At 39.8% G+C, this 19,851-nt stretch overlaps 1 protein-coding gene across 1 annotated transcript in view; it reads right to left on the reverse strand.

The window, feature by feature from the left end:
• Positions 1–348: 348 nt before the first annotated feature.
• The window catches only part of TGFBR3 (transforming growth factor beta receptor 3), a 108,394-nt gene continuing 88,891 nt past the window's right edge, over positions 349–19,851 (reverse strand). Inside the window, exons 13-17 of the mRNA XM_066555961.1 lie at positions 17,182–17,481; positions 16,596–16,716; positions 12,559–12,594; positions 10,487–10,594; positions 349–4,306 (exon numbers count right to left, since the gene is read on the reverse strand). Of these exons, the coding sequence (XP_066412058.1) occupies positions 4,188–4,306; positions 10,487–10,594; positions 12,559–12,594; positions 16,596–16,716; positions 17,182–17,481 (684 nt within the window). The 3' untranslated portion in view covers positions 349–4,187. The remainder of the gene's footprint in view (positions 4,307–10,486; positions 10,595–12,558; positions 12,595–16,595; positions 16,717–17,181; positions 17,482–19,851) is intronic.

The raw sequence follows: 19,851 nt of genomic DNA on the forward strand, positions 1-19,851 counted from the left end.
GTAGCTGCAGTCACAGGTAGAACCCAGCAGCACTCTGCTGCTGCAGAGCCCAGGGCTTCACTGTGCTCAAGCCAGGCTTTCTGCAGAATTCAACTGAGGCTGTGTCTTGACAGGCAACAACTAAATGCCCACAGGATCAGAACTCTGGACTTGAACTTTGAGCAAAAACCAGCAGCATTTAACTAAACATATCTACTGTTTTCTGCAAGAAGCCATGACACTGAGTAGTCAAACAAAGCCAATGGATTAAAAGAACTCAGAAGTGGATACACAAAATCAAATCCTGCACACAATTCCCACTGAAATTTATGGGACACGAGGACAGACATAAATGAATCATGACATCAATTATTAATAAATTGATATATGCTTTATTATGCACAAGAGACTAAGATGACATGACACTGTGGTTATCAAAACTGTACAACTATGCATTTACACAAGGCTCTGAAATACTGAATGCAATATGAAATACAAACGGGGTGTTCAGACTGGCCACAGGTTTTAGGAAGTAAATTTCTCTCATTCTTTGATTTGGCATTTGCATCTAAAAGAAATATAGTTATTTATTCAAAGGTGAGAATATTGTGTTTGGAACTGTCAGGACACAGCAGCGAAGATCTGGTAATGCTGTGAACATCCCAATGAATGACAAACAACAACAGGGTACAACAGGCACCTCACATGAAGGGCTCCCAGCACAACCAACAGTACAGTCTTCTTGTGAAGCATGAGGTAGATATACATAACAGAAAGAACATACAGGAGAGGAATGGTTAGGAAAGAGCAGGGGAAAGGTTACAATCATCAGCATCTACAGACATTTTGCAAAATCCATTTTCATGTGGCAAATGCTACAAAAATAGCCTAACATAGAAAGATCTGATCTCTTGAATCACAAATGTAGAAATGTCCAAAACCAAATAAAGTAAAAGGTTAGAGTTAGTGATTAGACAACACATGACAGAACAAGCAGTCTACTTGGGAGTTTTAAGTATCCTAATAGCTTTTACAGGCACAAGTTGTCCATTTTAAACCCAATCCTCCCAATCTGACATAAGAAGTTCCTTCGCAGTTGCTTCCATCATGCTGAAATTAACACTGACTCCATGCACCCAAACCCCTGCTGGGACAGACAGCAGTGTCCCTGGCCTGCAGGCCCCACAGGGCTCGGCCATGTGAGTGCAGCGTGGTGAAACCCCTGGGGCAGGGGTGGGAATCAGCACCTCAGCGCTCACCGTTCAGGAGCTGCCACCCCACACACAGAGCCTGGCAGTGCTGACAAATGGCTGCTGTAAAACCAGAGCTGTGTCAGGCCCTGAGCTGAGGGCAACTTAGCAGCTGCTGCAAAGTACTGCACACTTCTGTTATAAAGTTATTCACTGGGAATGCTTGGGTTTGGTTCTCTCTCTTTATTGAAACAGAAATTACTCTTCCATCTGCTAAGCAATTGTGCCATTTTGGTGAACTCCAACAGACAATTAACTCAGTTGTATTAAAACTGCTGAATTAAATAGCTGAGTATACCAAGTTCAGTTAATTTAAACTCTATTTCACACACAAGTCAACAAATCAAATCTTTGACCTTTATATATTTTTGGTTTATCCAATGGTATATATAAATCTGTAAATTATTCTAAAATTAGAATAAATTTTTGATAAAAAGATTGATAATGCAGCATGTTTCTCTCAAAAATATACAATTATCTATTTTACACAGAATTTTTCAACCTGTCCATCCCAACAACCAAATCTAATACTTCCTATGAGAAACTACTTAATAAAATATCTGAGGAAGGAAAGGGTTAAAACGGGGAAAAGAATTTACAAAATATGTAAATTTCACAGTAATTGAAGTTAAACATTTCATATAGAGTAACTTACATTTATCTAAAACATTTAAATATATCTTTATACAGAAATTTAATGTAGTAAAATATAGCTATGATTGAAGTTAAAGACTCTAGTCTTCTTTGAAGACATCTTTAAAGACTTTACACATAGAATATGCTTTAACAATACATTCTGCTGAAGGTTAGGCAAAGCGCTTTCTTTTCAACCACACAGGCAGCACATTCATCCTCCCCACGGCTGGGAGCAGAGCCACCCTGCACACCCTTCTGCAGGGGTAACCACGCTTACATGGCACCCTGTCCACGTCACCAGGCCTGCTCACTGGCCTGTAGCATCAAATATCTTTGCATGTGTAACTCTGAGGCCCCCCTGCCTGCACAGACACCGAGACCAGCCCTGGTTCAGAGTCCAGTACGTGCTTCCAATAGTGAGGACAAGGTGCGCAGTTACCTGCTTGCAGAGGTGTTTGCAGGATTGGTAACAAATTTGATTTAAAGTGAATAACACTCTGCCTGATCCTGGGCACTTAAATCTTTGCATATGTTGCACTTGGACCATTCTGGCATCAGCAAGGCACAAGTGTAGAATCAGCAAAAAGTCTGCAGCTCAGACTTCAGAGCAGACTATCACTCGAGTGTAATGAAGTCCCTTCGTCTCTTGCAGAACATAGGTAACCTTCACTACAACTAATGAAAGTTATTCATCTCATTTTTAGAGGAAAACAATGCTCTCTCTTCATCAAAGAAGGATCAGTAGAACACATTACAAAGTGGCAAGTAAGAGTCAAACAATTACATGTTAAAAGTGTCTTTTTCTGCTTTTCATTTTGCATCAATCTGAAGGTGAAGATAAGGCAATGACACTAAAAATAGTGACAATTAGTACCCTTCTTCCATTTCCATATTCTGCTACTACTTTGGGACTATCCAATCATAACATTCATACAACAGTTTGACACAAACAACTGCACAACTATTTTCAGAGAATAGCAAACAACAGGGACTATTGTACATTCCTTGTGCCCTCAAACTCATCTCTTATTTCAAAGAGAATTTAGGCTAGCTAAAATATTAGAACCAAATCAACTTCTTTAGCTCATCTATCTACCATTATAAACTGAAAAGACAGTTTTTAATTTTTATATATATATATATTTATGGATTATATGTTTATGTATGGAAGGAATGCTGTGATAATTTCCAATTGGTAAAGTGGTTAGGCTATGTATACCTAGATATAGATCTATTTGTATAAAGACATTGCCATTAAAGGTACACACCCATCTATGTTAGTGCATAAGACCATTCTTTGTCTTAATGTTTGTGTGTGCCTGTTTTTGGTATAGCAGATCAAAAAATCTCTAATAAAAGAGCTTTGGCCCATAAAACAAGAGAGGGAATGTTAGAGTGTGCTCTTTTCCAATTACTAAATCAATGACTATTATAACAAAAATACCTGGAACAAACCTGAAGCTGCAAACACAACAGGAAAGCAAATGAGATGCTCTAGCTGTAAGCTGAAAAAAAAAGATTATTCAAAAGAGGCTAAATGTAGCTGAATAATAAAATGTTATTTACCAAGGAGATCTGATATTGATGCTTTCTCGCTCAGAAAAAGAGAAATCCTTTGACCTAAGTTCACCTTTGTTCTTATCTTATGTAGTGACAGGACAAGGACAATGGCTTTAAACTGAAATAGGGCAGGTTTAGATTAGACATTAGGAAAAAACTCTTTACTGTGAAGATGGTGAGGAACTGAACAGGTTGCCCAGAGAAGTTGTGGATATCCCATCTCTAGAAGTATTCAAAGGCACAGTGGATGGGGCTTGAGCAACCTGGTCTAGCGGAAAGTGTCCCTGACCATGGCAGAGGGTTGGAACTAGATGATCTTTACAGTCCCTTCCAACCCAAACCATTCTGTGATTCTATGACTGAATTCCCTTAATTAATACCTTGTGTCAATGATAAGGTTCAGGGAAAGGAAAAAATCATATAGACAAAGCAGCATTTTTCCAAACTGGCATAGATTTCACATTGAGGGCCCACAGACCCCTAGAACAGGTTGCAGTACTGTAAAATTAGTAGCTTTGTCACATGTAGCACAACATGCTAACAAGATCCAACAGGCTGCTGTGTTCACTCATGCATTGTGTGCTCATTTACACACTCACACACACAGTGGCTTCCCCAAAAGAAAATCAGTCTTTTTTCCCCCCCTGTAGAAAAATCCCTCCTCATTTTTTCCAGAAGCAACCAAACCGATCCTTTCAACGTTCAGAAGCTGCTGTCCGATGTCCCCACAGTCCTGTGCTGCTCCCTGGCTGTGTCCCCGGGTTAGGTGGCACTGCTGCTGGAGCAGGGGGTGCTCTGTGTGCTGCCAATGCTGTGTGCTGCACTGCTGTTCTCGGAGGCTGGTGGCGATGTAGGGACCTGCTGTCTTCCCGCTGTCTCCCCTGAGGGACAGGCAAGGGAAAAAGTGGGGTCAGGAGAAGGGAAACTGAAAATGTTCTCACAGAAAACAACAATCCATTTCTTCCTAGTCCTCCTCTTCTGGCAGTTTGTTTTCCTATGCAATTAACATATTGGGTAACAGACCTTAATTGGAGTATCTCTGAAAATGTTACCAGACTTTGGCACCTAAGCATTGCTGCGCACATGGGGAAAATAACAGCGCTGTTTCCTTGAGCATTTTACAAGCAGCTGATGGAAACTGCCAAGATCAACACTGTCTATCTTCTGTTGTCAGCTGTCACTCAAAATGGGTCCTATTACACAACTCGGACACTTTACAGCTTTGCTGTTTCCAGGAAAAAGGCCAGGAAATGTAGGTTTTTAGTTTTAATGCCAGTTTATAGAGTGGCATATTTACTAAAAGCGTAGCTCAAAACAATCTTCTTCCATCAGCTGGATACCACATATCCTGAGACACAACCAGTTTTCTTCTTGTAGAAAAACAACAGGCTATCCTGAAAGCTTGACTTGATTTACTGCTAAAACAACATGCAGGAAGTTTTCCTATAGTTACCACAGTATGTGCAGAACTTAGAACCTGTAGTGAGAGCATGTCTCAACAACCCCTTCACTATTTAGATTGCCAAGTCAAGCACGTGGGGTCTCCTCACACCGTTCTGCACCTATGGCTGGGATTGAAAGGAAAAATCCAGCTGTCAACTAAGCACGAAAGTAATAATTATGCCATGTAATGCCTCAAAGATCATAATAAGGCCACATAGGAAACCATAACTGTGGCATTTTTAAAGTTACAGTGCTCAAGTCTGTAACCTTAGCAATATTACAAAATAGTCTCTTCAAAACAGATGGCAAGACTTAAGTTTATATAATGTGCACTGTAGCTGCCCCCTCCCTTGAGCTCATCTCCAGCAAGTGAACCTGTGATCTCAGTGCAGCAACAGTCACACTGCTGCTGCCTGAGCTGCAGACCTGCTGTGGTAGCCAGCACCAGCACAGCTGCTTTCCCAGAAAAGCAGCAAGACGGAAATGATTTGTGGAATCATGGGCAGAGCAATTTGGAAAAGTCAGAGGCTAGTACATCTCCTGCCTCATGAGCTTATGGTGACACAGCTCTCCTGCTCCACATTATCCTATGTTATTCCAGAACCTGATGCCATGGGTCAGGTCTGCACGCTCCTATTTTTCTTCCATGTTCAGGATTTGGTAGAGATCCCACTTCCTGTGACTGCTTCAGTGACAGGCTGAAGGCTGGAGGCACAGCCTGCATCCAGAGGGTTACAGAGCAAGGACGAGCCAGCTTCCTCCCACAGGAGCTGCTCTGGCACATCCCCATGCCCTGTGTGCTGCTGCCCAGCTGCCAGAGCCCAGCTTCTCGGAACGACTGCAGAAGAAATGCGCCTTTAACGCTTTGTGTCTCAGGCCACAAAATATCCTGCAGGCTGCTCAATACTCAGAGGTGCTGCAAACAAACAAGGGAGGTCTGAGGATTTCTCACAGCAGAGGTTGCAAGTGCTCTGTGCAATGGAGCCCAGCAGATGTGCTGCTAGCTCAAGCCACAGCCACAGCCTAAGTGCACTTAAAGCCCCACAACACACAGCTCTTGCCTTACACCCCACTGGTTTAGGAATGGGGAGGAAAGAAGGGGCAGGACAGGACAGAAAAAACAACAAATTAAACTAGTAAACCACACTGCTCAGGAGGCCAAAAAAACTTTTAAAAAGATGTGAAGATCTTGTTTTTAAATTCAGCATTCAGTCCAGCATTTTACTCTAGTGAGCAGATTTTGAGTCTGTTTTTCCCAGAGTAAGAAATAACTATTGTAGCTCATACATGAGCCGTGGATTTCTGCTCACAGGCAGCAGGTCAGAATCTACCCCCAGTCATCTGCAAAAAAAAAACAAGTTTCAGCTTTAACTTGCTTTGGAAGTGGCTTTGCAATCCCCCAGAATAAACAGTAGCAAATCAAAGTATGTGTCATCTTGCTGCACAGGCTTTCATAAGCCTTGTTTGGATGTTTCTTCCCCTCCTGACTTGCTCCCTTCTCCTCCCGTTGTTTGTGTACATGTTTTCCTTCCTTTTGTACTACAGGATATATTTATAAAGGCAGCGATAAGCAAACTCCCTTTCATTAAAACTACACAAGAGACAAACATCAGGAGGCAGCGGGGGGGCTGCAGAGCCCCAGCCCCGCCGCAGAAGCCACTCGGGAGGGCGGCAGAGGAAGGGCGGCCGCGGGGCTCCCCCGGCCAGGGCCCCCGGCCCCCGCCTCCCCTGCAGCTCTGCTGTCACCCGTTTTACAGACCACATGGTTATTACACACAGCTTTGGTCAGCCTCAGCACACCAATACAATCTGTATGCATCTAAACATAATTCATTTATAAGCCAAACACATGCTGGTTTACATGTTTCAGTAAAGCAATAGCGCAGTGCCACAGTCCCCAGCAAGCCCAATGGCTCGCTTTCTTCTCCTGGCTCCTCTGGAAAGTGTCCTAGGAGGCACCCTCCCTTCTGTTTGGGTTGGAAGGCCCCTTCCTTCCACTGTAATGGCCTCTGCAGCACCTCATTTCTAGAGCACATCAGCTCTGATGCACTACAATCACTTCTTGAATAATAACAAATTCTCTCTCAATGTTCTCAAGAAAAAAAAAAATCCAAATCACAGTGATGTTATGAACACACAGCCTAGCAACTACATCTGGACTGGCTGATTTTTCCTGTATTTTATTTCCTCAACACCTAGCTAAACCGTAGCAAAGCTTTTTTTTAAAGAGCATTCAAGAAAAGGATGTAAAGAAATGTAAACGATCACTGAAGAGGCAGTCTCAATCTGTCCTTTTCATGTAAACAGTTTCATGTATCTCATGTTACTGAACCAAAACTGCTCAGAATGGACACATCTCATCTATTGACAGTAAACAAACTTTTACCCATCTGAACGCAACAACGTGCACTTTATTATTCACTCTTAGGAAAGCTGCCAGTTGTACTCCCTGTCCAGGAAGTCTGAATGTTTCCTTTTCTATCTCCATTTGCCAAATATAATTGGTTGCTATGTCAGTTTACTTTAAATCAGATCTCATAAAAAAGGGAGAGAAGTGGGGGAGGAGGGACACTTTTAACTTCTCAGATTTTGGAACACTTTATCCTCTTAATTTGCAGCACAGCCCGAAGAGGGGAAGCGCACTTCCTCAGAGAAGGCAGGGACGGATGTTTTCTGTAACACAATTTACAAGGTTTAACGGTCCCATTAACTAATCAGGCTTGTGCCTGTCTCTCCTAAACATACTCAGTGAACCCTACTAAGACACATATTACATTGATCCATATTTATATGGTTAAATTATGAAGAGTTTCTGCATTCATGCGCACTGCAAAACTTTTGCTTCTTTACAAGGCCCCTAGAGAAATGAGGTTAATTGTGGCCAATGTCTGGCATTTCCCTTAGTTCTTGGGTGCTCTCCAGGCAGCACCAACACCTTTCATGCCCTTTAACTGACTAGAGAAAGGATCAAAAGTACTGAGTCTTTTTGCAGACAAGTCAGCTAAAACTCCTCCTCTGTTGTTCTGATATTAGCTTTCCCTCTCTCTTCTTTTACTACCTGTGTATCATAGGACATCTCTACTCCATGTCAAATTGCTTCAGAAAATCTAGGATTTTCTAAAGCACAGCTGTGATGCTTTGGCAGAAATTTTTCATGATTGAAATTAGCAAAAGCCCTACATGACAACACAACAATCCTTGCTCAATATCTGGAGATGAAATTCTACCTATTTTGTGGCTCCTTTCTGCTATCACTTGCTTGAGGTTTTAATGCTAATGGCCTATCAAGACAAACAAAAGAGCTCATTCACGTAACACCTTCTTTGTTAGCAGCAGAGACACACTAATAAAATTGTATCAACAAATGTTACTACTGGCAAAAATATGGCCTTTTGCTGCATTGCACATAGCACTACAGCAACAAAAATAACTTATTTCACACATCCCAAGCTGCCATTCTCTACCAGCAGTAGCTTTTATCTGTGCTCTGAGTATCAGCAAAAGAGAGCTCTAGAATGAACTCATATTTTCCAACCTTTTGTCTAAACCATATATTGGAAACCCAGTACTGCTTACAACAAAAGACGCAATTTCAGAACACGATTCAGCAATGCATAAATTCTCTAATGGCAGAAGACAGCCACTCTGTAGATGAAATTTGGATTATCTTTTTTTCTTCCCCTCCTCAAGTTAATAAAAGCCTGCAGCGAGCTCTGAAATGTTTCCACTGCAGCTGGATTATCTTGTCTGCCACAGCAGTTGGCCTCTAAGAGGCTGCCAGAACCTTTGCTGCCTTTGCTGCAAGTTATGCTTTGTAGACACAAGACACTATGCACAGAAAAATTATGTGCACAGGAACATAGGTGCACTTTCACAATCCTTTGAAAATCTGAACCAGAAAACTTCCTAGATAATTTTTATCATTTCTGTGATTCTCTAATCTGGTGAGTTAGTGTCCCCTTTTTTTCTTATATTCATTTACTACTTTTTGTGTGACTTTTTTCTCCACTTATTTTCATCTCTCAAGCACAAACCAGAGCAGCTGCCCTCTCCACTACTTGTATGTGGTCACCATGACTGATGTCCTTCACTAATATAATTCTTTCAATGGGATTGGTCCACATTCTACTGTTGCTGAAGGATTTATCATGTTGGCTTCCCAGTGTTCCTTGACTACTGACACACAATGTGTCTATAGATGGTTCTGTGTGTGAATACAGATTGAACTTCCACAAATGCAGGAGCAGGGGTATTAATTTAACAATTAGTTAAATTTTTTTTGTTAATAAAGGTTACTCATATGGGAATTACTTAACTTCCCACTTACTCACTGAAATAGCACTTTTCTTCCACAATGTTTCAGTACTTATATGAGACAGAATTATACAGTTTATACATATTATCACAACCTTTAAATTTTCCATGTTTGCTTCAGTTCCAAACAAGTTTCATACACAGCTGATGCACTGAGAAGTATTAAACTGCTTATCCAAAAATTGTTGCACTGCCAAATGGAAAAAATGCCATAGTTTTTATTTCCAAATTAACATAAGCTTCTACGTCATAATATTTACAGAAGCCGTGACCCAACAGGGCTGGATTCTCACTCCTAAATAGCTTTCATGAGGTTTCAGATGACAGAAAAAAAAAAAAACCCTGAAGTGGGCTACAGGCAAATTTCAGTGCTCTAGAGCTGCACAGGCTTGGAGTAATTGACCTCACATTTTTCCCACCTCCAAGATCTTGGTAGGGTCTCATGAGGTCTAAAGTAGAAGTAGCTGGGAGCCCAGAATACTCTAGGGATCCTGAGATACCCCATAACCCACAAGCAGCCAAGGTCACATGTTGGAAATCAAGGCTCTACCAATGTCCAGTCCTTGCCTGGGCCATGGAACAGAAAGCTCCCCAAATGCCCTCTTCTTTCAATACAGTATTCCATTTTTGCTAATTTAGTTTAGCATGGGAAAAAAGTCTGAGACACTGGAAAATTATGTGTGATTAGAGGCTGCACCAATTCAGACACATTCCTAAGTATTTGGTTGCACACAATTAAGATTACACGTGACTTCTAGCAATTGAAAATAGTAGTTGAAGAATGAAGGAATAAATAATTGTGGCAAAATTCCATGTAATCAAGGGCCAAGAAAAATTTTCAAGTCTAGTTATAGTCAGAATATGTCTGTTCAGATAAAGTATTCTCTTAACCATTTGGCACGTGTCTTGTACACATCAGCCTAATGCAGTAACTGCAAAAAAAAATAATTCAAAAGGAGTATGGGAACCAAAAGGGATCCATTAACTGAAATATTAGATAAATTCAAAATACAGAGATGTTACTAATGATATCACACAAGCAAGGAATACTCAGTTTTACTCATGTCCCAGGTGAGTTTCCAAGACTTGTGTTTAAAATTATTTAAGCAAATTTTAAACCATAACACGTAACATCTCCCTCTAGGGAAGGGTGGGTATCATTGGGCTGATATGCAGTAGAGGCTCATGGGAGGAGCTGCTGGAAAACTCCTGAGTAAGAAGAGAGAGCAAGGCAGTAAAACAGGCCAGGATGAGCAGTGGTGGCTTGCTGCCCTCCCTCCCTCTCCGTGCAGGGGCCGTGGTACCTGTGCGCGAGTAGATGAACCAGAGCGCTCCGGTCAGCAGCGCTCCGATCACGAACGCCGCGAAGGCAATGCCCACCACCGTCAGCGTGTCCAGCCCGTACAGCACCGCTGCTCAGGGAAACACAAACACAGGCACTGCTTATTTTAGAGGCAGAAATCCTACAGAAATTCACCCCAATTCTTGCATAGAAAAGTTTTTTGAAATTTCGTAGTTAACTAAGCACCGCTTTGAGAAATCAACTGGCAGATTTGCATCAAGGAAATTAAAGTTCCACATCACAAAGCAAAACTCCAGCTCAGCACACCCAAGTCTGGAAAATGTTGCAAAAATTAAGCATTTTTGGTTGGCTGTTAATAACTTGCTTTCAATTAAGTATTCATTTATCTTTAAAGTGCGCTTTAAAAAGGCTGAAATGTTTGGCAAAAATGTTTTTCATTTAAATGGCCTAACATCCAAACAAACTTTTCCCTACATCTCCTCAAGTTCAGTCTGAAATCTAGGTGGAGAACGGAACTGCTGTTAAGAGGAAAGAGATGCCAGCAAAAAGTCAGCAAAAACATAAATAGAAACAATTGTTTTTCACATTTGGCAACACTTTCAATAACTGAAATTAATTCCAGATCACAAAAATAGAAGCACACACACATAAATCACTTTATAGGGGAGAGGCCTTTTTGTAGGACCATTTCAAGGGTAACAGCATTTGGTTCCTGGAGGTATTGTCCTCCAGTGCTAATCATCCAAACAGAAACATTTTTGGCCTCTGTGTTTTTCTTTTTGATAATTAGAAATACTAAGAAATTTAATAATCATTCTGCAATCTTTTAGGGAAATTTCTTCTTAAAAACCTTATTTCTAGTTTTAGTATTTTTAATATCTCCCAATGCAGAAAATTGCTTAGTCCAAGGAATAACATTTTACTGACTATGCTGGCCAGGAAATGAGCTGACTGGATCTTAGTAGTATCCTTCAGTGGAATATTTTCAGTTCTCAGAACACAACCAACACCCTCACTTTACACATCCTGCATCCAGCAGATGCCCCTAAGGACATCCCTCATCCTCTTTTGACAAAAGGCTTCTCCAGCAGCTCCTGTTGGCAAGGGCCTTCAGGACCCATTTCTGGGTATTTATGACCTAGTTTGCATAGACAACACCTGACAGATAGTGTCTTAGAAAGGTTTTCTTTCATTTTTTCCATGAGATTGTTTCTAGTTCCTTTGGCTACTTGTAGTCATTGAAATGCAAACACAAAAGACTAAACTCAACAGTTTTTTCCACCAGGCACCAGTCAGTGTCCTCTCCTCTTAGGAGGAAACATAGTGGAGAGAAGAAAGTTGCATGGAGAAGTGGCAGAAGCATAATTGCTCACTGCCTTTGCTATTTTGAACAAATTTAGTCTTGAAGACACAGGGACAGGAGCAGAAGAAAATCCTTCCTTGCACTTCCTCTTTAAATCTCCCTTTTCTCCATTCTCACTTCTGGCTACACATCATCTGCACCTTCCTGTTTATTTTCTTCTAGTGCTGCTTCTCTCCTCTTCTGGGCCACTAATCAACCCTGATTCATTCACTACACCAAATTAACATTCAAACCAAAGAAATGAATCCATATCAAGGCAGTGATCTCATGTAAGCATGGCCTGTACATGCTGGTGCTGGAGCATGCGGGGCTGTGGTGCAGGACAGGAGTGAGGCTCAAACAGGACACAGGTAGGACACAGAAGCTCTGAGGGAGAGCTGCTCTAACTCTGCTGCTCTAACTCTGCTGTTGGGAAGCTGTAGCCTCAGCAGAGAGGGGAGATAACACACACACACCAGCACATGAACTTTCTAGGGCTGAAACTCTCAGTGGTGTTTCCCCAAACCTGATTTTCACATACACAAAAGGTCACAGTCCTCCCCTGAACACTGATGGGAACCTCTCAATCAACAATACAGCCAGAATTCTGTTCTGTCTCTGAATTAAACATGCACACACTCAGAAAGCTTGAAGAGAATTTTCTTAATTTATATAATGCTTTGTAGACAAACATTTAAAGATGAAAAGAGGTTGTTTTAAGAGTTACTTACGTGGCTGTCTCACGTTTGGCTTTGGAAGGGACGGATCTAATTTAAAACAAAGAAAATGCACAAAACATTAATCAGATAGAGTTCCACATTGAGCCTACAAACTATGCAGGTTCTGATCTGACAGAAAGACATGAACTGTAATTTTTACAAACCATGAATTTCAAGGAAAGCAGACTAAATTCAGTAATCTCACTCATCTCAGAAAAATTCTTTTCATATATTAATTATTCCTCAAGGGACTCTATCTACAGTATAGTTCATGCACTGTATATTTTGCTGGCAAATACACTGCAACCTTTCCCAAATCAGATGTCATCAGGCATGACCCACAGTAACTCTGGTTACCCCTCTGTGGAACTCTTAAAGTTCACAGATTGTGAAGGAACAAAGATTCTGTTAAGGTGATTACATTCATCTGACCACTCACTAATCATGACATACCAGCACACTGAATCTCACACACACACACAAAAGCACACACTCATTAAAGAGTAGTGAGTTTTATAGCACAATACATACTGCTTTGTCCAAATTGCATGAATATGTGTTGATTTACCCATTTTCCTGAGTCCTACATAGTATTCAGTCTTGGAAGTTCTAAGTTGTGTGGGTTTGGGTTTTTTTGTCATTGTTGTTGTTTGTTTTTCCTTTTTGTTGTTTTTTTTTGGGGGAAGTTAAAAAATTTATATATAAGAAATAAAAGTTCATAGGTATTGTTCAAAGATCAAAGATATTATTTTAGGCAAGAATATAAAATATCATCATCATAGTGATAAAGATATCACCCCATAACAGAAAGAGACAAGTAAATGTTTAAAAAATTAAGAAATTCCCCTCCTTTTTCTTAACTGGCCTCTCTTATCTTTCTCCAAGAATGCCACTTCAAGCAGAAGAGCTAGAGATTCTGGCTTCAGACCCAGAGACCTGTTTGGTTAGCTGCAGCTTGATTCTGGATTGCCCAGCAACTCAGGGATTTCATTTATATTCTGGTATATCTGAGTGTGATCAGTGCAACAGATGTAGAAGGATTTGATAAGACTGTATTTCAATACTTGGTTTTGTATCTTTAGCAACTGGAAAAAATAGTTTAATTCATTTCAATGCAAACATAACAGCCCAAGAATACTGAAAATAAATATATTCATTTATTTAAAGTGTTCTTAAGTAAGACTATGCTTCTAACTTCTAAAACCCAGATGGCAGCACCAAACTTCCAGCAATATCCTTTAGATCATTAGGCCCTGAGAGACATGTGCCTACAAAACCCAAAAAGCATTTTATTCTTAAACTGCGTTATTGTGTTTTGTTCCAACACATGAGTATCTCTTGCAGATCCCTTTTGGCAGATGGTCCAAAACAGGTGGAACAGTAGTAGCAAACAGGTGAGGACATGGAGGGTGTGTGGGGTAGCATATGCACAAATAATCTGGAAAGTTATCAAGTGCACATAACAGCAAAAATATAACTGAATGTAAGATCTGCAAGGAGGGCTGGACTGAAACCGAGGAGACCTGTAAAGTACAAACATGGGTAAGGGCACTGTCAGATTGTCCAAACACTCCACTGGCATACCCCAAGTGCCAAGAAAATGCCTTCTGAGCTGAGGGGAAATTGAATTTTCCATGCTATTTCTATCACTGGCCTCTCCACAGAGAATATGAAATCAGCTAATGATAAGCTGTGTAGCTCATTATCAATTCTCTTCAGACATCCAGTTCTTAAATATATTTTATTGTGATTTTCTCAGAGCAACTTGGAAACAGTGAGAATCACTGAGGTCTACTAAAACCATCTAATTTAAAAACAAGTGCTGCCAGCCTTTAGAATTATCAACATTTTCTATACCTTTGTAGGATAGAGGCACTTATTAATTACCCTTTTGACCTTCTTTCGGTGACCTGTCTGTTTTTGCTGTGGAAATAATAATCTAAAGTTTCCACACTTAGCAAAAATCTGAACAACATTGGTAGATTATTTCAACAGAACATGTATTTCCTAGCATATAAATGGCCATCCATGTGCCTTTCATGGGAGTGGGAGAGAGCATGGGGAAATGCAGGAATGCAAAGGGAATGTATGTGGCATGGAGTTAGGTTTTAATCACCTCCATTGGGATCTACTGCAAATTCTCATTCAGATTTAGCATTGTGATTTCTAATACAGGCAATGGCATGTATTTTTTGTCTGAAGAAAAAAAAAAAAACTTTGCAATGACCAGTTTGTTCTGACTTTTGAAATGTCAAGCCCATGACTTTCACATGTGGCTTGATAAGGAGAACCAGGGGCAGTACCTCACACAGAGTGGTTTGCAATAGTAAAAGGTGGTTCTGTTCACATCAAATAAAATTTACCTCTGAGAGGTAAATCCTCCTGTTTAATAATGTGATATAATTTCTTCTCCAAATCTTAGGTTCACGTATTGGCCAACAATGGCATTTGGCTTTAAGAACGGGGTTTTGATTCACTGCAGAACTGCACACCAACAAAGCTACATTGTTCATGTGCCACTTTGTATTTTGTCTGAAAGCTGGGATATGCTGGGGAGATTTCCACCAAGAGTCCTACAATTATACCAAATCACCCACAATGCAACAAAATACTCTATCACACTGTTGTCTTGTCAGTAATCTTTATAAATTTAGCTTGTCTTTGCACACTGAGACCTTGTGCCTCTGACAAAGACAACATTCTGAGTGGAGCCCAAGATGGGAGCTGTGCACAATGCTCCACACATCATAAGGACAAGAGAGCTGAAGTACGAGTCTGTTTAGTGAAAGACGAATTTCACTTGCAGGATTTACTCATTCCCAATAGAAAATCTACTGAAATAATATGAGAGCTGAGCAAAATGGAAGTCCAGAATCAGGCCCAAAGCACAGTTTTAATGGGAACAGCAACAGATCAAATACTTGACTTTAATTCATAGTGGATTTGGTCTGTATTAACAATTTTGTTAAAAACCCTCCGAACTAAATATGAGCTGACTTGCAGAGTTAGACAGAAACAGTTGTTGTCCATGTCCCCTAGCAATGCTGTATTTCAACTTTAAATAGTTCAAGGACTAACAGCATGCACTGTAAAACAGAGATTAAATGACTCCTGATCACCACCCTTTTGATGCTCCCTGAAAAGCATTCCAGAGGTCAAACAGCCTTTGGACACTATTGGAAGATTTTGATGTGTATGGGAAGACACTGAAGCTTCTTATGAAACATCAATGCAAATACAAAAAGGAAAGATAAATGAACATATTTTCTTCCAGGACTGCATCAAAACATGACTGATGCTCTTGTCAGAGTGATCTACTAAGAAAAACTTTTTAATTAAATGAAACTGAGAACAGTTCTTCTCATCACTCACAGGGCATATTCTTAACCTAGAATAAGGTCCTATCATGCTGTTTGGCATTACCTCATAATGCACTTCAGCCTCTCCAACTCCTTCAACCAGTTACTAACCACACTCTTTTTTTTTCCCCAAGAAAGATTACATAATCAAACAAGTCCCACCAAAGTGGAGCCCCTTTGTGCATACTATCCTTTGCTCTTCATAGTTTAAGAATGTAGTGAGTCTCCAGGGGCCACCTCTTTGCCTTATAAACTTATCAGGCTTTAAGATCCTCAATACTTTGTGATTCTATTATTATTATTCATAAATTTATATTTACAAGCACAATAAATAAAGGACACAGCAGGGAACACAAGACTGCCTTTGATCTCTGGGCAGCAAGAAATCGCTCCAAATGCTACTGCTACATTCATACTTCCAAAACCCATGTTATTCTGTACTACTTTGAGTATTCCCCTCTCAATGTTCAGCAAACCCACATGTCCAGAGAACAGTAATGTGATTAAAAAATGGCTGTGACTTGGCCTGATGCCTGCTGCCAGGAATATGTCCTAACAAGTAACATCTTACAGACACAGCACCAGCACAATATTATACAATGTCACATGCTCCCTCCTTTCAAGTGACTGTATGTTACACAATATTCTATATATATAGCATAATTAAACAGGTCAAGCTCATTTTTATACCTTCTTGTTTTCCTTCATGTGTTATTACAACAAGGGGCTTGGTGAAGGTTTTCTTGTTGTGCATCATGGCCAGGATCATATCCACATTGAGAGAAGTGCAAGCTTCATCAGGAGGAATGCACTGGAGTGCAAAGAACAGAGGTCAGAGTCACCCATCTGCCAGTGGCACAGCTGCCTCATAACCAGTTTACCCTACACAATTTACCAAAAAATGAGAACCTCCAAACAACCTTATCTTTTGTAGCAATCAGATTACAGTATTATCTAATATGGTGCATGTCTTTGGAAATTAAAGCTAACATTGTTTGTGCTTTGGATATGCATTGAAAAGATAAACTTGAACCACTTGTGCAGTAAAAAGCAATTTCTATTTGTAGCCACCTAAAGAAATTTAAACAGCAACTGCAAATTATGTAGTCAAAATGCACAGTATAATAACTCTTATCTACTAAAACTCTAAGCCTAGAGATATCATGTTCATTAGACAATTCCATAGAAAACTATTTATTACCTTCAGTATTCAGATGAAAAAATACACTGTTTTTATCTAAATCAGAGGTTTTGATAAATTTAATTAATTACTGACCTTTGGCAGTCCTTGAGTATCTTTGCCTTTATTTGTACACAAAGTCAGCTCGCAGTGAAGAAAGAGCAGTGAGATGTTGAACATTGGTTTAAACACAAAGCTAAATCTTTTTCTGTCCTTCTGTGCATATGGTATTGGAAAGTTCTTTTTCTCAATACTGTAGAATTTAACAGATTCATCTTTAGGACAAATGTTTTCTATAATGGTATAGTCAGACATTCTATCTGGATTCGAAAACGGGGAAACAAAGCACGTTTGAATAGCAAAGCCCAGCAATCTGTCAGCTTTAGTCACAGACACCTGTATTAAAGAAAGAGACAGTAAGATCTCAGAAATGACATTTTTAGTTCACATTTCATTAATATTTTCAACAACTTTTTAAGCAGTTTTCCAGTGCCATTTCCAATCTGCAGTAATTTGAAGGCTAAATGTTAAGGGTAAACTGTCTAACCGAGAGACAGAAAATCTGTGGTTTCAAAACCAGCAGCTGTTTAATAGCATAACCATGCATAAATACAGCAATCCCTTATCTTTCTGAAAGCAGATGAACCCCCCCCCCCCCCCCAGATAAGACACACAGTAATATCTGTGTCTGCCACCTGAGATGGCAGTGCCTCCCTTAGACAAACAGGCTATAACAGAGCTCTATGGAAATCAATCACTAATTCCATGGTTTTGTATCTGTTCAAAATTATAATGAAAACAGGGAAAAAAAAAGGCAACAGACACAACAGAGAATCCACCCCCAGCCAAGAGAGGAATGCAAAGGCAGAGAGGAGGTCATGGTCTGATGTGTGGGTGGCATTCCTGGGCTGGAGGGGGTGACTGAGCCTCCTAAAAAGCCGTCATTTCTTGTGAAAGGATCCTTTTAGCTTATTGTAAGTTTGAAATTCATATTCTTTTATGAAAAATAATTAAGACTGAAAGCCTCCAGTGCCCTGATGTTGCTCAGCTGGATTGGAATGCAGACAATAAATGCTACAGAATAATTCAAAGGAAAAAATAAATGGAATTTGTAACAAATGAGGCACATTGCTCTTAATAAACAACAGAAGCATTTATCCAACCATTAACACAGCCCAATGAAATAGTTCCACAAGAAATCTTCTTAGAAGAAATGTGCCTTATATGCATATTTAATCCATATGTGCTGCATGTATCTTTAAGGAAGAGGCTGCCAAATTGTGTGGTCTATGCAGTAATTTCTGGATTCTAGGAGTTTTGCTGTGAATAAAAGCATTTCTCCTTTTTTCTCTCCCTTATGTGAGCAGCAATCAAATTAGAGATGAAGGGATGTGCTGAAGCATCTAAGCAGAAAGACTATCTTCTAAAAAGAGCAGAAATAAAGATGGATGAACAAAAGTCAGCCACAGATACTGACAGGAAACACGCTGATGGTGTAAACTAATTAAAAAAGAGATTATGGAAAGTAGGACAGGCATATTACAGTTAATGAAATAAAAAGATGAATGATATCTCAAGGAAAGAAAAGAAACACAGGAGGAAGATGGAAGATCAAAATATGGTAAGAAAATGACAGCAGAGAAGAAAGAATAAAATTCCAGAATCCGAAAGATTCAAACACAAAAAAACCCTTACCAAACAAGGACAATGGAGATATAGAATTTTTACCAAATATGTATTTATCAAAACCCAAAAATATTTTTCTTAGTAGCAAATGCAAAAGAGAAACAAAAAAGAGGAAAAAAAACCCAGAGTCATCTTAAAAAATGGAGTCACTGAAGTTCAAAACTGATATGGTTTCCACTGTGCAAGAAAGAAAAACAGAATAAAAAGGCTTTTGCCAGGAAAGGTGATGAAGAAATCAGAACATCTGTCTGAATAAACAGCTCCAGCAGGCTCAGAGTCAGGGGGATTCATCCCAGATCAATGAAGGAAGTGGAGGGTTTTAAGTGTTTGTTATAAAAACATTCTTAACTGAGTGTAACAGACTTTATTTTTTGCATTAGCTGTCTTAAGTACTTTCCACTGGGTAGGGAAAAAAGAAATTACAAAGGACACTGAAATAATGAAGAAAACTGCACCAAAGGGGTCACCGTGCTTATCATGTGCAACATGGGCTCCCAAAGAGGAACTGACTTGGGCAAGAGAAACACAGCACAGCACTGCTGCTTTTTCCTGGTCTTACAACCCTGTAGCTCACACCTTGTGATTTACTTGCCTAGAAACTGGCAATACTTCTTCAATAAATGCCAAAGCTGCATTTATTAATGTCTACCACTATTTGAAAATCCAAAATTCTGTTCGCATAGCTGCATCTTTAAAAATACTGACTGTGTTGGTGTGAAATTCCACAGATTTCATAAGCAACTCAGCAACACATGGAAATATTGTGCAAAATGTACCCGAAGTCAAAGGTACCCAGCTGTTGATTTTGTTTTAGTGTTATTTACCTAAATCTGCTAGATCTCTTATGTGGCAGCATTCAAAAGGATTATAACTGATGTTTTTAAGCAGACTGGAGAGAGACCACAATTTGTATTGACTGTGTAACCTGAGAACACTAGCATATGAAAGACACACATTTGTAATAATTTTTTTGCATGTCTACATCTTTCAGATGAGGTTCAGACACACAATAAAAGGAACCCATCAGGACATGCCAGTTCAGAGTATGAGCTCAGAAACCACCTTCAATTTTGGTATGGA

Source organism: Molothrus aeneus, chromosome 9 (assembly GCF_037042795.1).
Source record: "Molothrus aeneus isolate 106 chromosome 9, BPBGC_Maene_1.0, whole genome shotgun sequence".
NCBI classification, from domain to species: domain Eukaryota; kingdom Metazoa; phylum Chordata; class Aves; order Passeriformes; family Icteridae; genus Molothrus; species Molothrus aeneus.